Source organism: Psittacula echo (assembly GCF_963264785.1).
Source record: "Psittacula echo genome assembly, chromosome: 1".
Classification (NCBI taxonomy): Eukaryota; Metazoa; Chordata; class Aves; order Psittaciformes; family Psittacidae; genus Psittacula; species Psittacula echo.
Genome location: NC_137735.1, coordinates 126673110 through 126692526, shown reverse-complemented (window position 1 = coordinate 126692526; position 19417 = coordinate 126673110). Strand labels below are relative to the sequence as shown.

At 39.6% G+C, this 19417-nt stretch overlaps 1 protein-coding gene across 1 annotated transcript in view; it reads right to left on the bottom strand.

The window, feature by feature from the left end:
• PTPRR (protein tyrosine phosphatase receptor type R) overlaps positions 1-19417 on the bottom strand; it is a gene marked incomplete at both ends in the record, with an annotated part of 140777 nt that overhangs the window by 17068 nt on the left and 104292 nt on the right. The window contains 4 exon segments of the mRNA XM_080632167.1: positions 1099-1236; positions 2218-2297; positions 8954-9038; positions 13988-14174. Of these exon segments, the coding sequence (XP_080488293.1) occupies positions 1099-1236; positions 2218-2297; positions 8954-9038; positions 13988-14174 (490 nt within the window).

The window sequence follows — 19417 nt, the reverse complement described above, 5'->3', positions numbered from 1 at the left end:
AGCAGTCTAGAGCACAAGAAACAAGAGTATGTCTACTGAGTCCACATTTTCATGGGGCAGTGAGTTTGAGCCCTGGGAACGCACTCAGGATCTCAGTCCCCTGATCACTCAGACTGCGAAATTTGCCTGAATAAACTCTGTTTCTCTATCATCATATGCATCTGAGTTTGAAGAGCACGGGTGTGAGTGAAGCTGGGGCAATATAGCCTAGTGCTTACCTGGCAAGGTGCTGAGATCTGGTTGACATACCTAACTGGAGCTGGGAACTGATACCAAGTCTAGCAGTTTGGACTCAAGAAAATAGTCAAACTCCTTCATGTCTGTCTCTCTCTTGTCCACAAGCCTTGATTTATTCTTCCAGAACACAGCTTTGTGTTGGCCCTTTGCAAGGGAGAGTGATTTTTGTTCCTAATGTATGGCAGTCACAAATATGGACTCTGGCACAATCAAGGAAAACCTGGCAACAATTTACACGAATACTAAATAAAGCTATTAAAGATGTAGTTAGGAATTGATCCAAAAGTCACATATGTATAACAGGCAGTTAGATGGCCGTTAGCAATTAAAATACAATTGTCATCTCTACTTGGTACTAAGGCAAAGAGCCACATATTTTCATTCTGGCCAAGTCCCTCTTGTGGTATTGGCACTTGGGAGCCCAAGCTGTATTTCTGGGATGGTCCAGAAGATTTGTAATTTCTGGAATGGACTCAAAACCTGCCATTATAGCAAAGTGAAAACTCTGGCCACATCAGAAAACCTCTAACCATAACACTAACCATCAATTCTTTATATACCAGAAAGCTGCAAGAAGTACAGAGATGACCAACATATAAATGAGGTGTTTCTTAAAAATATATGAACCTAGCAGCACAGATCGAGAAAATGGAATTACTTTTTGTCTTTTTTAAATGTATCTCTTATGACTGCTATGCAATTGCAGCTGGTGCATATGGCTACCCCAACATTACTTATCACATTGCCCGTTACCAGAGTATTTAACAGCCAGTTATCTGCTAGCTTCCTTTCATATATGCTAAGGTTCTTTCTACAGTATCAGCCATAGGAATAGTTTCTCAGTTTGGCTAGTTGTCATACCTCATTTTTTTCTTTCAGCTTTGTGATCATAACAATGACAGGGCTGTCTTCTTGCCAAACCATCTGCCAGAAATCATTCACCGTATTAATCATGGGTCCCTGAGTTGCAATGAAAGCCTTCTCTTTACCTCCATATCCCTGGTTTAGAAACAGAAACAAAAGCATTTGCTTTAAATCCATGTGGTCAAAAAAATTGCAGGTGGATGTTCTAAAAGAGCAGAAAAATTAATCTGGAAGTTTTTTAAAAAAACCAAGTTACTTGAACTGAAAGTGGTTATAGCTAAGAGTACAGCAGATCCGAAATTTTTCAGTAGAACAGCTTTTCCTCTGGAAACTGGATGGACTGAAATGGTCCTGAGAATATATCAATCCCTCTCAAATTTCTCTGCTTACTTGGCTTCTTCTAGCTTACTCTGTTCTCCAAGTTGTTGGGGCTTTCCATCATCCAGTGGTACTTTAACCCATATTGCTGCAGTGTTTACAAGATAGTTTACAGTCAACAAGCCACAGGAAAAAAAAAAGAGAACTATAAAATTAGTTTTTATGAAGATTCATAATAGGAAAAAAAAATTAAAATACATGAATGCTTGTGGAATCCAAGATTCTGCTATAGATCTTTGCTAAGGGAGAAGCACCTTTATGAGACCTTCTGGGAAGGCCAGCATATCAGTACAGGGAGCCCTAAGACACACAGATGTATAGAAGGTCAAAGAAGTGCCAAGCTAACTGTGGGGAAGCAGAGGAAAGGGAAAGGCAATGCTGGTGTCTCTGTCACTGTTAAAAGGTAACTCTCATTTCCTTACTATAAGGCTGTAGGACAATATTAAAAGGTAAATACTGAAGTAAATAAATAGCAATGCATGTATTTCTTAATGTTTTTTATAAACTAGTTGACAGAATGTTTTCTTACCACAATCATCTTAATACATTCATGGCTATGTGGTCTTTGGTAAAAATAGTTCATGAAACTATTCCTGTCACACCAATGTAGACAAAAAGATAAGGAATTATCAGTGAAGATGGGCAGGAATAAAATGAGTGGCACCTTAGCAAAACCAGGTATTCACTGGAAAATCAAATATTGTTTCAAAGGCACATGAAGAGTGTACATTTACTTACCCTAATGTAGTTAGCATTTATGTAGGTACTCAGGGAGTCAGATGGATTTTTTGGTTTCAAATACACTCTGCTTAGAGGATCTAAGAGCACAAGGAAGATGGAAATTGGAAAGAAAATCTGTAATTAGAAGGTTTCTATAGAGAATTGAAGACTTTTTGAAGAAAATAATCTACTGTTATTTGGGGTTGTCAAGCAGTAAAGTATTATGCACCCAACTCTTTCCTCTGCAACAGATCATCCTGTGTGACTAAGGTGCACCTGTACTGCACAATGCTGAGCTGTGTAGAAGTATCTCAGCAAGCTGTGGGCATTGAAGCAATACTATCAGGTCCAGGCAATATCCAGCAAGCTCTAGTCTGCCTGTGCTGAGTATCAAGCTGACCTGCCTAGACTGTCACTGAAACCTGTGTCATATCATTGTATGATGCTAGATAATTACACCAAGTCTTTTGAGTTCAAGTTCGATATCTTTGCCTGAAGTTGTACTGTTCCAATGACTACAGTTGGATTAAATTAGGAAAAACTCCCTCTCCCTGGGATGAAATCAGCTATGTGTTTTTACACTAATTTAAGTTCACTGCAATGGGCTGGACCAGGAAATACCTATCCTTCCCTTCAGTCCTGTGTTCCATATGATGAAACTTGTGACCATTCATGTGTACTGGACTGGAGATGCAATGACAAAATACAGGAACATTTTCCTTCACGCTTTTCTTCATTGTCTTAGATATAGAACAGAGCTGGGCCCAGTTCTGTTGAGTATAGAGTTTTTGGTTACTAAATCCCACTTGCAAAGGAAGTTTTTGTGCACTTATTTGTGATGCTGTGATTCTCGATGCATTAATTACCCTTTTGGAATTAAAGCCAGTAAATTCTCAATTACACAGCATAACAGAAAGGGATAAGGAGATGGGGAGTGAGGTGCCTATGTTGTGGCTCTCCAGGGATACATTTGGCTCTCTTCACACCTTTTGTGAAAAAAATGTTCTACTGTTAACAAAACGATATGGAAATATTCTGGCAATTTGCTAAAATAATTCATTAGAATCAACAGCTTTTTGACAGTATACAGGACACCTATTGGTTTGGCAATTGTCTCTGGATAGCTGCTTTGCTGAGTGCAATCCAAGCAATGTCTTCAAAGATACATACATGGGTGCTGAACTGGAGAGTTGTAAGATAACACTATTTATTATGTGGCCCTGCTGTTTGCACAAGAAATATATAATTCATGTACATATGCAGTAGCAAAAAGGGGTATTTTCAGAGTTGATTTTGGATTCCTTTTGTTACTTTTCATCCTGTTCCTAAGAACAAGATAAAACCTTTGCAAATCAAAGGAAGAGGGAGGATGATCCCAAACATACTGTATGTCGTTTTCACACTGGAGGCCATAGGAGTGTCTTGGACAGGAGTGAAGCCCTTGCAGGACCCAGGCTGGTGTTCTGAAACTATGTTTCTTAAAATGTGCAAACGAATGCATGACTTCTAGTTCGAAGTCTGTGTGTGGAAGTCTTGTCCTCTGTGTTAACAGCACTACATGAACCCTAGTTAACTTGTGTTAAAATCTCTTTGTACTAGCTTTCCCAACTTTTCACTTTTTTTTTTTTTTATCCCCTTAACAATATGAGGACAGGAAACCTCTCATTCCTTTTCAGCACAGAGTGATTATAAGCCATTTCCACAAATGCCTCAGGCTACGTGGCCTTGAAAAAACACCCGCTTCCTCTAACTCACACAATGCCTCTGATTCTGATGTAGCTTGACCCCTACCTCAAAAACCCTCTTCCAAACAGACTCAACATCCAGTTTAATTACCATGTCTCGAGATAAATCCCTCTGTTACTAAGGAGCAGCTAAATCAGTTTCATAATTTCTGAGACCTCCTTCCAACTCCAATCAACGAAACAAACACTGCTTCCGGATGGGAATCTTTTCTAAATTAACAGTCCTGATCCGTTATGAAGTAGTCAAGTGCTGTAAACTTAGCTCTGAAATGAGGAAAACCTGAGTGCCCTTAAACATCCAGAGCCACTAAGCAATCATCAGACACAAATGGAAGTAATTTGCTTCCTCCTGAATGACAAATACCTTGGAGGTAATAATCTTTTCCTCAAAGATGACAAAGTCTGAGAGTCTGAAGCTACATCAGAAAGACACAGATGGTGGCTGCAAGGCTGAATTCATCAATCTTTGTAAAGCAATCTTGAAATGCAGCAGAGCTGCTAAGCACTTTTAATTACTAATATAAAACATCTCCTGTAATTCTGACTGAGGCAAAATTACTGCTGTTTCCTTCCATGTATCTAGGAAGTCTGGAATAGGTCTTCCATTAGAGTAGAAGAAGCTTTCTCTAACTCCATCTTTAGTAAATTAATATTGGCCTGAATTTACCAGGCTGGAGGAAAAGGAAGAGATTAAAGCGGTTGGAGCTTGCCAACATGAGATTGTCCAGTGCAGGCAACAAGGGGAGCTATATGGTGGCACTGGTGGACAGCCTCCCCAGCTGCCATCAACACTGGAGATTCATCCACTTCATGAACATCACCTTGTCACGAAGACATGAGGCTTTGTCCCATTGCAAAGGCTGTGTTCATTTATGGTGGGTATGATGTGCTGTGGTTGTTTTTTTCTTCTTGACTGCTACTATGTTTTGAATTCATTAAGCATGGGTATGTTCTCATTCATAGCACTTCCATGATAAGTCATTTTTAACTTCCAGTCCAGTCCTAGTTGCCTTACCAGCAGTAGGACTGAAGTACTGTGAGAAGGGCTGTCCTCAAGGTATGTCTGCTTTGTGATCAGGAGAGGAAAACTTTGTGAGCAGACTGCTCTCACACAGCCCAAAAGCACATTAATCTTTCAGATAATTGAAGCATTTTGAAATCCATCTACCTCTATTTTGCCTGGTTTTGTTTGCAGTCTGTAAATGAATTACAGATATTGGTATTATTTGGTAAACACTGTTAACACAGAACGTTGAAGAACCATACCAGACTGCATTCCCAGTCTCTGCCAGGTGGGGAATAGCCTATTAGACTTGCAAATAATACATTTGTCTCAAAACACCTCACGTATAAAACACCTGTAAACAAGGCATAAGTTTTTTAATCTCATCTGAATAATTTCCTGGCAGTTCCAATATAATCCAGGTTTTCCCAATGGAAAACTTAACAGATTTATGATGATGAGTGCTTCTGCATTTTAATAAAAATCTTTCATCATGACAAAGTTTTATTCATACAAAGGGGATTTTTTTTATCTACTAAAGAAAAGGTTGCCTAATATCCGCTTACATTTTTAACTATGCAGCCTAACACAGATAAGCATAATACTCGCTATTTACAAGTATTACAGATGTTATGATACTTGTGACCACAACCAGGACACATTTTGTCAACTCATACGGATATGCAAAATGCTTTGATGAACCAATGTTGAATTCTCCTGAGATTAAACAATTTTTCTCCTTCTGCTTTGCAAATGCGATCTTTTTCTTTATTTTTTCAAAGCCTGCTGGTGATCCTATTGCCTTCATTAGGGAGCAGGACTGGAGCAAGCATGACTGCTTGTAGTCACAACTGTAGTGCAAGGGGGCCGGAAAATTCTCAACATGAAGCGGATGGTTTTCCAGCATCTGTCCATAAGCTTGCATAATAAAGTGCTTTGTTCATACAATTGAGATTTAACTCCCCCCTGGTCTTTAGCTGGAGAGCCAGAGCAAGTTTTAGCACAAGCACTTCAAGCAACAGCTTGTGGATTTGTTGGTCTGACCCACCAAGTGCTTCCTACCTTCATGTTACTGCTCTTCTCCCACAGGTGTTTTCATGTAGGCTTTTGCCCTGAGAGTACTTTTCAGAAAGGGGTAAGGAATGACATCCAGGTACCTTGGATGCGTTGCACACATGGGGATAGCCACAGAATAGTGTTAAGCCACTTGCTCCACTGTCAGCAAGAGCCCATGCATGCTGTGAAGCACCATGAGAATTCTGCTTCTGGTCTGAGGTGGAAAAGTGAGGTAAGAACGGGAAAAGAATAGCTTTGAAGCTGAGGTCCTGCTGCCAGGACATGTAGCAGGAGCTGCAGGAGATAAGCAGGCAAAGGTGAAGATGTAAGAGGATGAGGAGGAAGCAGCAGGGCTGGTGTTCTGCCACAGGGATGTGACTGTGGTGAGAGACTGGGAAATCTGTGCGTATGATTGGGAACCTGCTCAAGGAGTGTAGAGAGAATGCAGCTGAAGATACGGAGTGGGGTTTAACAGTGGCTGGAGTCGCAGTCAGGAGGGAGGATGGAAAAACGGTGATTTTAAGGGACTGCTTTAGCCACTTGCTTCTGATCCCACACTGTCCCCTCGTACATTGCATGAGCATGTATATGTTATATGTACATATATATGCGTGTATAAAACAAATAACACTTAGAAAACTTAGAGGTCTCCTATGCCTCTTTGCCATAGCTGACACTCTTGTGCCTGAAGAGGCATAAGGGTGTTGGCTATGTTATACTGCAACAGAAACATCTTTCATGTAATATAACATTTCCTGCCTTTTATAGTTTTCCATATAGAATAATTTTCATTAGGCATTCATTTTATTTCCCTTGAGCGTGTCTGGCTGGGCAGTATCTGTTAACACGAACCTGCCCTCATACACCCTGCCACAGAATTATCTCAGAAAATGAGAACATCCTCCACAGGGCGGAGGGTGGAGATGGCAGGACTGGCCATTTTTAGGAGACAATCCATCAGGTCAAACGTCACTTGTCACCACAGGTGCCCTGATTCAGGAGACGCACCCAGCGCTGGGAATGGAAAAGCTGATGCGGGCATACGAAGCAGCGGGTTGATATCATCTGAGCAGGAAACCAGGAAGGCTGTTCTATTTAATCACTCGAATCATTTCCAAACCCTCTCGGACTGGGTGTGAGGTGTGTGAGTATTTATTATGAGCATGTGCCTCGATCCACAAAATACCTTCTTCGAAAAGGCCTGGTGCTAACACACAACAGACCTTTAGATTTCTGTCAAGGACGGTTACAAAGTGCCTGTCAGTGAGTAGTTGCGGTGTGCACCAGCAGTGTGCTTGGACTGAAAATGTGCTGCAGAGTTTGCGGCACGTCCCAGCTAGCTGGAGGTGAAAACACAAAGGCATGCTGGTTCTCAAAGCTCATCAGCATCAACCACAGCCCAGCTGGTGTGTCCCAATTCAAAACACATGCTACTGTGAAGTAAGACTCATCGCACTTGCAAGGCATTGCTGAAGGCGATGCTGTGGCTGGGGCAGCTTGGATGCAAGATGCTATGTGAAGGGAGAATTCCTTCCAAAAATCTGCACATTAGGCAGAGCGGGGCTCTGTGATATCCTGGCTCCATTGCAGCTGATGGCGAGTCTTGCTGTCGTCAAAGGGGTCAGGACTTCACTCTCAGTGTACATCCTGTTGACTCTGGGCCAGACTCTAAGGGATGCTGAATTTTCTGATTATTTGGTATATAACTTGCATTCAATTACTTTCTTTAATTCCCTTCAACATTTCTTGATAGCACTCAGATGCACAGAGCTATCAGCTGTAACAGAAAATCTAACCTTGAAGACAATGGAAATCTTACTGGGGGCTGAAGGGAAGTGAGTACTCCACACAAGTTGCTTTCCCAGCAATGTACCGCATTTTTGAGACTAATCTAGTGGCTGAGGGCCATCAGTTTTCATTAATTTGGCTGCAAGGCCTTCGTATGATGTGAACAAATCACAGTGTGTTCAGGTCCATGGAGAGAAATCGTGCCATTTAAAGTGTGTGAATTTGCATGACTAACACATAACATAGGCCTACAAGGACATTATAGAGATGATTAGAAAACAAATTTCTAATTGGTAGGCTATGCTGTCATTTTAAAAGTATTCTTCATTCCAAACCTAAGCAAAGGGATGTGTTTACTTTTTTCTGTGGGACTGTCTTCCAACATTTTGAACCACTGAACTTTTTTACTTTGGTGATGTCAAAATTTATAAAATCTCAACTATTTCTTTCTATATTTAGTGCAATGTCAAAACTTCTTCAACCTATTTTGAAACTGTACACAAACCAAAATGATTAATAAAAGAGAAATTATCTCATTATCCACCAGTAAATGTTATGAAAATGGCTGCATTTCAGAGAAACATGTATTTTGAAGGAAAACTATTCCACTGAAAAGTTTTCAACCACCTCTGATTATAACAAAGCAATTGTTATTTGGTCAGTATTAAAGAATTTGGGCCAATGAAAATACAGACGCAGCATAGAAAAGCAGTAACAAGTTTACAACAATGATGAGGCAGCACTGTGTGACAGTGGTTTTCTTACTAATATAAACAGATTCCACTGCAGGATGTTTTGTGCTGTGATGGATAGAGGCAACAGTCTTGGCCTTCTTATCATCCAGAGCAGGGGAACTACTGCAAGGCATGGTAGACCCCTCTCTATCTATCTGCCCGAGCTGTCCTCCGGAGAAAACCTTGGTTGCATTTCAGTATGTGGTTGGGATGCTGCCAAAGCCTGTGCCTACTAAGGCATCCAGTGAGAGTTCTCCATTTCCCAGTCCTACAGCACTGGGATTTTGTTATCTTTCTACATAGACTATAAATACACTTATGAATGGGTACACAGTGATCAAAGATAAAGAAAGCTAGATTTTCACAGCAATCCATTCTCAATGCAGGATGAAATATCACCACAGGAAACCAAGGGCTAACTTACTTACTTGGCAAAATTGTCTTATAGCGGTTTTTAGTTCCATGACTCGGGATGTCAATTTCTTTGGGATCCACAAAATTCATTGGTATTTCCTATAAAAAATAAATTAAATGAGATTGGTGTTTCCAAAGGAGCCATGCAGGAAATCATCCCCAGAAGGCCATCTGCTGTTACACAACTGTCTTTTGACATCAAAGTTATTAAGAAAAAAAGTGGTTCCCACCTCAAGCCTGTCAACACCCTTCCTTTAATAAACACAGGGAGTTGTATATTGAAGGGGTGACTTCCAAGGAACACTTCTGATGAAATATTTAAAGCAAAGTTTTTACAGGATCTTGAGAGAGGTTAAAATGCACACCAGTCCTAGAAGAGTCGAAAAGTGCAGTTCTGTAGCAGAAAAGCACAACATTTTCCATAATTGGGGGAAGAACTTTCAAAATAATTAAATACTAATACCTGGCAAACATTTTTGTTTAAATTTTGTGCAAAGCCCTTAATAATGTCAGTCAAAGACCTCACTTGCTTTTTATAGAAATTACTAGAATGAAGTGCCTTAGTATTTTGCATTCACTGACCAGAAAGTGTAATAAAACTTTGAAGCTATTTCTCTTGACTCTTATTTTGATCTTTTAGCGACTGATCTGCATTGTCTTCTTTAAATACACAGATGTTCAAGTAACTGATGTGACGGTTTGCTTTGTGCCTGCATGACAAGAGACAGGGGTCAAGGGGGGCTCTTCCCTCTTGATGCCTGCTGATATTTTAAAATAATCCATCAGTTGGCAGGTTATTGACAGATGCAGAAATGCCACTGAGTTGAAAACAGAAATGCATTTCTCTGGGCCAGCAAGGTCAATTAATAATATTAATCACTTACATCCTGTAAACACTTTCTACTCAGTGGGCTCCTCCCAGCAGTAAGTACATGTGGGGCCAAGGGCACAAGCAAAAATCTGACAACACACCATGGATCACAGCCACAGACAAGTCATTTATCCTGAAACCGGCTGTGAAAAGCAAGAGAGTATTCCAGAGAAAAAAAATAATCAGGATATATGAGGATAATGTTCCTGCTAACATAGGGGAAAATAATCCCAACAAATTGCAAATAGCACAACATGTGCAAATTGGCATACAAAGTCTGTAGCTATATAAGCAATATATCTCGATTTGTTTTATTAAACATATATGTATATTATCTATAACTAAATGATTAAAAATAATGTATAAGCTGCATACATCCATGTTCTCAGTTGCATGCAGCAGTTATAGATGTGTATGCATATATACCTTTGTTCACGGGGTACTTCACCTCTCTGGGCGTTACTCCTCTAATAACAGCTATTGTGGCTCACATTAGCCTTTCATGCTACAACTGTTCATGTACAGCTGTATACGATTATACATATATATACATATAATCATATAACTGTATATGATAATACACAGATATGATTTGGGTCTCTGAAAGCATTCAAGAATACTTGGAAAAATTTAGGAAAATTCAGGCAGATATTCATTACATTCAACCCTCCATTTTTATGAGAACCAAATTTTTTTCCAGTATTTTGGAAATAATGATTTTTTCTGTTCTGTCCCCAACTTCAGACATTCTGTCTTTTCAATAGTAGCAGCTCATGCTACTAAAGAAGTATATGCTGGGCAATTTACGTTTCTTCCTGCTTACAAATCAGGTATATCCTCCCAAGTTTTTTAGCATTAAAAAAAAAAAAAAAGGGAAATAGCTCTTTTTTTCTTAATAAATATTACGGAAAAATATTTTGACGGTAACTTACCATTCTTTTACAACAAAAAATACAGCTAATTCTCCCTTAACTGTTAATGAAAAAAAGTTAATTAAAGAAGTAAAAATAACCTGAAACTGTTCATGTTTCAGTTTTCTATTTAAAAGTTTGAACATTTCTCCACTTTTTGCACATTTGGAAGGTTTTTATGGGAACTAATAATTTTAGACTCAAGAAGACTGTCTTATTCTATTTCTTCAGCTAGTTAAAACAAGCTGAGTGAGCAGAATGAGTGAGGGTTATATATTGCGTTCTTTGCATGCCTCAAGTTCCTTCTGAAGCTATTATCTGTAGTAAGGAAGATATTAAACAGATACTGTTCAACAGCTTCATCTCAAAATACATTTTAAGACATGGTTTAAAAATGGAATAGACAAACCATGATCTCTTCAACACAATTCTGTGGAAATGCTGAATGGCCAAAGTCATGTTGAGCCTCCCTGAGGGACAAATAAATTGTGAGTCTTTATTGCCCCAAAGCCATGCACAGATGCTGTGTGAGAGGATTCGGGTAAACAGGATTCTACGGAGGTGCCAAGTTGTCTGTACAAACTGTCTGTTAACATAGGGGGTTTAAGCACGATGAAGTTATTTCTTCTAGTTTTCCTGCCTAAGCAGCAGAATGGCAAAGAACTGATGCATATTTGATGATAAAAGTATGTTGGATGGTTATATTCTTTTCCATGTAGTACACTGGCTGACCAATTTTCGGTAAAATCACTGTACGATTTATTTTTCTTAAGCAAATGACTTTTACTACAAACCCCAGCTTTTTAAAGGTGAATAAAACGACTGCGTCATAGGGTACAATTATTCATAATGAAAAACTATTTTTAGAGTAAGATGGCACTCATCATCTTTCTATTCTATGGACTTACATGTACAAACTGAAAACAAAATGGAACTTGAGGGATCACATGCTTTGGTACGTTTAATAAGAACTGAATTGTTTGTATGGCTTTGTTAGACCTGTAGTAGTAGTATGCTTAAAGGGTTGTACAGGTCTTCCAATTCTTACCTGCCTTGTTAGGATACAACATTTCTGTGTGGCTCTTATTAGATTTGAGCTATGAAAGCAGTCTTAAAAAGCTTTTCTTGTTTAGTTTAGCTAGCTGAGTTGTAAAAGCTAAAAGAGTTAGGCTAAAGTTGGGTTAGGTAGTTGGTTATATTAGTTTCCTCCTCTTTGGTACCCTCTGATAGCACTTGGTAGCAAAGCATCTGAACTAGAACAGGACAAGCTTTTCTTTGTATTGCACTGGTCACCTGATACCGTTCTTTGAGCATGAAAAACCATGAATAATCACTCTGTTCACCTTGTTCTTGCTATCATGATTTTATAGGCTTCTGTTAGAGCCTCTCACAGTCTCTTTTCTAGGCAGAAGAGTCCTCATCTATTTAGAATCTCCTGATACATAAGCTGCACTAGTGTGTGATTATGTTCACCATACTTCTGTATGTGCTACAAGATTCAGAGATCAGAGCAGCATGCAGGTGTGACTGCAATATAGAATTTTCCAGTGTCATAAAGATGTTTTCTGTCTTATTCTCTAGTTTTTTGCCCATGTTTATTAGCTTTGTATTTCAGAACCTGTCAAAGTATACCCTTATTATCACACCCAAATTTCCTCTGCCTCATCACCATCATAAAACTCTTCTGTAATTTCTTTGAAGTTTATTTTTAATTTCACTATCCTTGGTAATTCAGTGTCATCATCAAACTTTGCCAGGTTAGTATTTACTCCCTTCTCCAGACGACTTAAGAGCATCTTGGTCAGTATCACCTCCAGAATAAATCCCTCTGGGACTCCACTGGTGAGCTCCTTTTACACTGAGAAGCAACCAATCCTTCCAGTGCTACACTATCTTGATTATCCCCACTGTACTGCATTTGTTCATATATCTATTGGATCCTTTCCAATTTGTCTGATTTAGACATCAGATTTCTAGGCCTGTGGTTCTCTGGGCCTCTTCTGGAGCCCTTCTGAAAAACTCCTGTTACCTCCGTCCCTCTGATTCCTCAGGTGCTGGGGCTCAAGTGCTAGGTTAAACCTGCCCAGTTAATACACCAATAACTGCATACATGAACTCCTTTAGGATTCTTTGGTGAATACTAGCTTATTCCAGAGAGTAGCTTTTATTCATTTTATTGATTTGTTCTGGAATCTTTTCCATTAACACCTCAATATCAGATATATCCTCCAGTGACCTGTTTGAATTCACTCCTTGCCACAGAGGTAGGAAATTCCCTAAGTTCTTCTATGATCAACACAGATGCAAATAATGCAGTCACTTCTCTCTTACTGTTTCAACTTCTCCAAATCTCTTTTCTACCTTTTTGATCATCCATCGATCCTTGTACTCTTTGGTAAGTTTCATGGTTTTGATATATTTGAAAATGGAGTTATGATTTTTTTTTTAAAATTCAAAAACTTTTTTGGCCTGCCTTATTCAGCTCTCACATCCAACTGGCCTCAGTTTATGCTCTATTTCCCTTCTAAAAAGTATCTCTTTATTTCTTATGGCGCCGTTCATCTGGCTGTTCTGCAATACCAGTCTTTTTCAGGTCTTATAGTGATATGTAATTATATGTTTTCCCTGGCTGAGTTTTTCCAGCTCTGATTTGTTTCTATCTATCTGCCCACTGTCTTCATTTTACATTCTTACTCTTCTGAATATTAGATACAGTTGTAGGACATTTCAGGTTTTTTGGTCTTACGTATGTCATGCATGCTGTATGGAGTACTTGCTAAAAGATATTTTGGACTGACTGACTGTGGGTATCCCTATCTGCTTCAAAAAGTCATTTATAGTGACTAAAACTTTAGTCTTCAAATTGCAAAAACATGTGATGTTTACAAGGGAATAAACAAAATCTCCAACTGTTACTGTGTTTTCTATCATCATACCCTTTATGATCCCTTTGAAACTGTCACAGTGTTACAGTCCTGGCTGTTTGTGCCGTACCTCTAATACAACATTTATCCCCTCTATGAATGGGACTTCAAAACGAGTGGCATCTGTATTATCCATGGATATAGCTGACTGACTTATCTATCTTCAGTGCTTATCTATCTTCAGTTTAATCATAAAACACCACCTTGAAACTATCTGATCTGCCCTTCAGAAAGGATTTGTACCTTAACATTAAAGTGTTGCCCAATTATTTTTTCCCCACAGTTTCTGTTATGCCAATTATGTAAAACAAAAAATCCACATTTAAAGCTTGTCCAACTCACCATGAATTCTGTTTGAAGTAAATGAGAACATGCAACCGCATCTCGAAGCTGCTGCCGTGTCAGGATGCGGCCGGCTGACTGTAGGTATTCCATTGCTACCTTTTCTCGTGGGGTTGGCACAGTGACGAAAGGTTCAATACTTCCCAAACTGCTCATATCCAAAGTCAGTGAGACATTGGATCCTCGTCTGCGTTAGAAAAGAATTACAACACATCTGTGTTACTGTAAGTCCCATACTCACGCAGGTGATCCTGAGTTATTTATGCACTCTGCCCTTCTGTATAGTCACTGGGAGATTTGGGAATGCAAAGACTGCAAGACTGTTTTTGCTGGTAGTACTGGGTGGCCAGAAATCCAAGACCTTACATATCATCCTGCCTCCTGAATCTAAGAACCGATGCTGCAATAACAGTGTGATAGGGAGCAACTATTTGGATTATTCTTAGAAGTAGAAACTGCTCCCTATATGCTACTTAATCGTTCTGGATGTCAAATGTGAAAATATCTTAGTAAGGAAGAAATGTTTCATAGAAAACAAAAGGGGATATATTTCTAACTGATATATATAACAACCTGGAAATAAATTCATAGCTATGTCAGCTTTATGTTTAAGAGTCTACTCAAATTAAATATACCGAATGGAGTGAAAAAAAGTGATAGAATCAGCAGGAATAAGTGGAAAGGCAGTGCAAACACTGCGATTATCTAGAGAGTGGACAATGTCTCAGTTTAGGTAGGACAAAAGGGAGATGCAATAAACCTCTCCCTAAATGAGCTGCATCCCAGGAGGAGGCGTGGTCACAGAGGGCTTATTCGGAAATGCCGGACACCTCTTGCAGGACAATCAAATCCATCAACATTGCACATTTCTACAGGAAAATAAAGTTGCATTCAACAACACCTTTAAGCAATGAAAATACAAATAAAGCACACTTCTCGTTGCTTTCTCCAAACAACACCTAGGAAAACAGTTTTTTCATAGTTTCAACCCATCAATGTTACCTACTCAACCCTTAACTTCAGGCTTATTGACTGTAATAAATTGATGCTCTCTGAACTCCGATGATTAAACTCCCACTGGGAGGGTGTCACTGCACACTGCTCTGGACACTGGGATGCTGGTAAGGTTCAGCTATCCCTTTCACAGTAATACCACATATGATTATAAATATCATACAGGCATCACCAGATAGTATCTGTGAAACAAGTACTATTAATATCGGGGGAATGATTTCCTCTAGTCTTCAGCAAAACTTGCTTGTGTTAATACTTGCTTTTTATTGCTTTTTCATTATTAACCAGTGGCCACTATGTATTTGTATGCACACATGTTTGAGAAAATTACTTTTCTTTGCAGGCACTGTGACTCCTTACTTAGTGCTGGTATGGCTGCTCTGTTTTCTGACCTTCTGCCACCAGAATAAGTACTCTTAGGGTTTATAATTTTCTTCTTTGTTTGTATCCATATGAACTTTTTTTTTTGCTCTGACACAACTTAAATGCACTTTCCTTCCTCTCATACATGTCAGTAATTTTGTTTTAAATTAACCATTTCTATCAAATCAGTCTGCATGAATAGAAATTACTTCAATCATTCACCTGTCTGCAAAACACAAAGGAATAATGGCCAAGAGACAAGACCACCCAGTGGAATCAGTGAATCCCACATTGTGCCATAGTGTCCATAAGCCTATTTCATCTTAGGTGATGGGTGGGTGATAGCAAGAGCTTTGTAGTCCTGGCCCACAGATGGTAACACTGAGTCAGTGGCAGAAGCAGAGGTGGAAGAGGCAAGATGGAGTTGGCTGGCTCCAGGGTTAAACAGGGACAATTGCTGTTGGCAGAGGGAAGTAGGAGGGGTACAATTCCACTAACTTCGCTAGGAGATAGGCAGAAGTGAAGTAGCATCCTGAGCAGAAATGACTAGTAAATGATACATACATAGTCTACCAGTAGTGCTCTGTGGCTCGATGCAAACCTGCATCATACTGAAGCCCCAGTCAGCAGTACCAGAGCTGTGACTGCCTGGGAGATGGGCACGCCACAAGCCAGCTGTGGCGGTCACACTCTGCTGGACCCTGTGGGAGGATGCTGGCTCACATTCCCATTCCAGCTCCCCAGGGGACCGTCCTGTCCAGTCCCACAGCTCCATGCCTCTTCTCAAGGAAAACATCCTGTTAGGCTGCTTTCTCACAAAAACTCTCCCGCGAAAGCATCTCTTCTGACCATGACTAGTGATTTATTCCATGGAAAAAGGCAGTCCCTCAAACAGGTGTCTCTGAGGGCGTATATCACAAATCCAATCTTTTGACAACAATCCAGAAATCCACAGAAGAGGTGTGCAACGAATCCCTCCAGAACTGTTTAGGCTGAGAAATGGGTAGAGATTTAGACCCAAACATAGGGAGAACCTACTGCGATTTCCTAATATAGAGGAAAAGTATTTGCATTGTTCAGCAACAAAGTACAGTGAAAATGTTAATATTTTCTTTGGCTTTTACATTGTTATAACTGACAGTCTTGGCAAAAAGGCTATTTCCTTTATAAAAACAACAAAAAAATATACCTGATCTAATTATAACTTTGAGTTTACAGCTTTTACCATTTATGGGAATTATTGATGAATACCAGTGTTGAGAATCAAATAACTTACTCTGGAAAGAAGAAATAGTTAAAAACTGCATATTTACCACATTAAAAACTACACATTGAACAAAAACTGGATACAGGGCAGCAAATAAAAGATAGTGTTTTTTTTAGAAAGTCCATAAAGGAGATACAATAGATAATAGCTCTAAAAGTAATTTTTCCATAAAACCAGGCGTCTCAAAGAACACTTTTGAAGTATGCCTCAGATAACAAAAATATTTTAATGATGCTTACAGTAGCAATACTAACTATTGCCAATATTAATCATGCAGACTTCTTTATTGCATGTAAGACCATGCTGAGAAATAGGGTTGAAAACAGGACATATTGCCTTGTTTTGAAAGATGAGGGAGGGCTTGAACCCATCATGCACTTGTATGTCATAAAAGAAGATGCTTTTAGTCTCAGGTCCTGTTTTGCACTCCTTGGATTCTCTCTGTTCCTGCAACAGTTAAATTTTTCACTTCGTGTAGAAAAGACTAGAAAGCAAGAATTCTCTGCTCTTTTACTACCTGCATGGAAAGAGCTCAGGAAGTGAGCCCACCTTTTCCCACCTTACTGTAGGGACTGCACAAGGCTGGCCACAGAGCAACAAGGAGGTACCACCTAAAACAAAGCCCGTTTTTGGCAACTGTCGCTTGTCTCCAATAGGTTTTGAATAAAGATATCACAAACAAATCAGTGACATTTCAAGTCAGACAACTAATGTTTCTTTTATATATACATACACACACATATATATATCTCCTGACTACTTACAGGTATCTTTCCATTTTAAATGAGAGTGAAGGAGCCATACGCACAGGTTTTCCATTATCTCTGACTATTTACAACCTTTTTTAACCATCTGAATAACTTTATATTCCTTATGTTCCCCACGTTAATAATCTGGGCAAAATTGGAGAAGATTTTGTGATGATACACCTCTCCCAGCAGCCCCTTGAGGTTGTGTCTTGATGGGGAAGAACATCATGTGAGGAATCTGAGGAACTGTAAACATTCATGACAACATTATATTAAAATCAGCATGAGACTAACTCTTCCGAAGTTTCACCAGCTGGGACAGCCACCTCATCACTAATAAGTGCAATCAGGAAACCACTTGTGTCTGTGTATTGTCTAGTATCCCAGAGGGGGGCCTTACCACATATTCACAGCCCTCTTTCCAATTGGGTAGTAGGAACAGGTCCACTGATGAGAACCCAGTGGAGTATTTTTAATAACACATTTATAGAAGCAGATTTTATAACAGGCCATGATTAAAAAAAAAGATTAATGCAATGTTTGTTTGAAAACTCTCAAAAGGAAGCTCCACCTGTCCACCTTGGAGTGCCACCAGGTTACTAAAGCCTATTAATCATTACTGAGGTCATTTCCAGGTCTTCCCTGACCCTAAAATTAAGCCATAGCTGGTGATTATGAAAACCCAATTACCCGCCATGTTTTCCCAGTTGTTTATTTAAGCTGTGTAATTTCTTTAAATACACATTCCCGTGTTTATTCAGCGCTCCTGAAAAATGAAGTGCCCAGATTCCTGGTCCTCGGCTTCTCATTCTCTCAAGTGGCTTTGGAAGTGGCGGTGCCCTCCAAGAGCCATTGTCCTCCGACCCTGGCATTGCAGACGTGGGAGGCACTTCCTTCTGCACCTTCACTCCTCTGTCCCAGTGCTGAGCTTCTGCGCAGCCAAAGCGGGAGCTGTGTCAGCCGTGCAGGTGGAAGGAAGCCATTAATTAGTGGGAAAAGCAGCGCTCGCTGCGGCTTCTGAGGAGGGACCTTGCTTTGGGTCCTCAGATCCTGCTTGTACCAGGGGATGCTCCACAGGGCTACTCTCCCTGTGCTTTACTGACAAGAAAACACTTTGGTTTCCCTTTGTGTTCATTTCTATAGTGCTCACAGACTGGCTCTAGGCATGGGTCCCCATTCTTTTCCCTTGCTGGTCCATCTCATCAGTAAATGCACTGAATTGAGGTGGGTTTTGCACTGCTGAAGTTGCACTGGGAGAACACGATCAGCTACATGGTTTCCACCATTTACTACTTTACCTTAAGGAGGTGCCAGACTTCACCTCCTTATCTTGCTTTATGTTTCAGTAGAGTAATTCAAAGGAAAAAACCATAAATTTGTAAAAGAAATGCAATGGAAAAAAGCAGAGGTCTCAGCATTCCTGCTGCTTTTAGCAAAATAGTTAAGAGAATTGGTATGAGCAGTGGTTATGTAGATGAAGAAAACGTGATACATAAAGCTATGGTGGGGTGTGAGGTAATTTCTCAAGTTACCTTAAGTCATTTTGCAATCGTCATAGGTGCTCTTCTCTAAAGGAAAGTACTCCTCAACTGATTTCAAGATTCAGTATTATTTATGTCAGTCATTTACTTAAAAAAACCCCAACAAAACAACAGGAGAGGAATACAAATTGATCTTGATAGAAAATCTGTAACTATGAATATAAAATTACTGATTTACTTTGCATTAAAGGATCACACGCATTATGGCCAATGTAAATTGATACAGCCAGATACCTTGAAGATCTATTCCACTCAGCTCATGTTTGGTCATTTCACAGCAATTTTTACTATTGCCGAAAATGAAAACTGCAGGATCAGAGTTCTACCTTCAGCACTTCGGTGTGCAAGTGGTCAAAACTTGACTTCCCCCACTCTCTTACTATCCCCTGATATACCAGTGCTACTTAAAATAGAAAAACTTACCTACTGACCTCCTATCATGCCTAGGAACAATGGACTTTCTTTTTCTATAGGCTCCTGGCCTCATTTCCAAAGT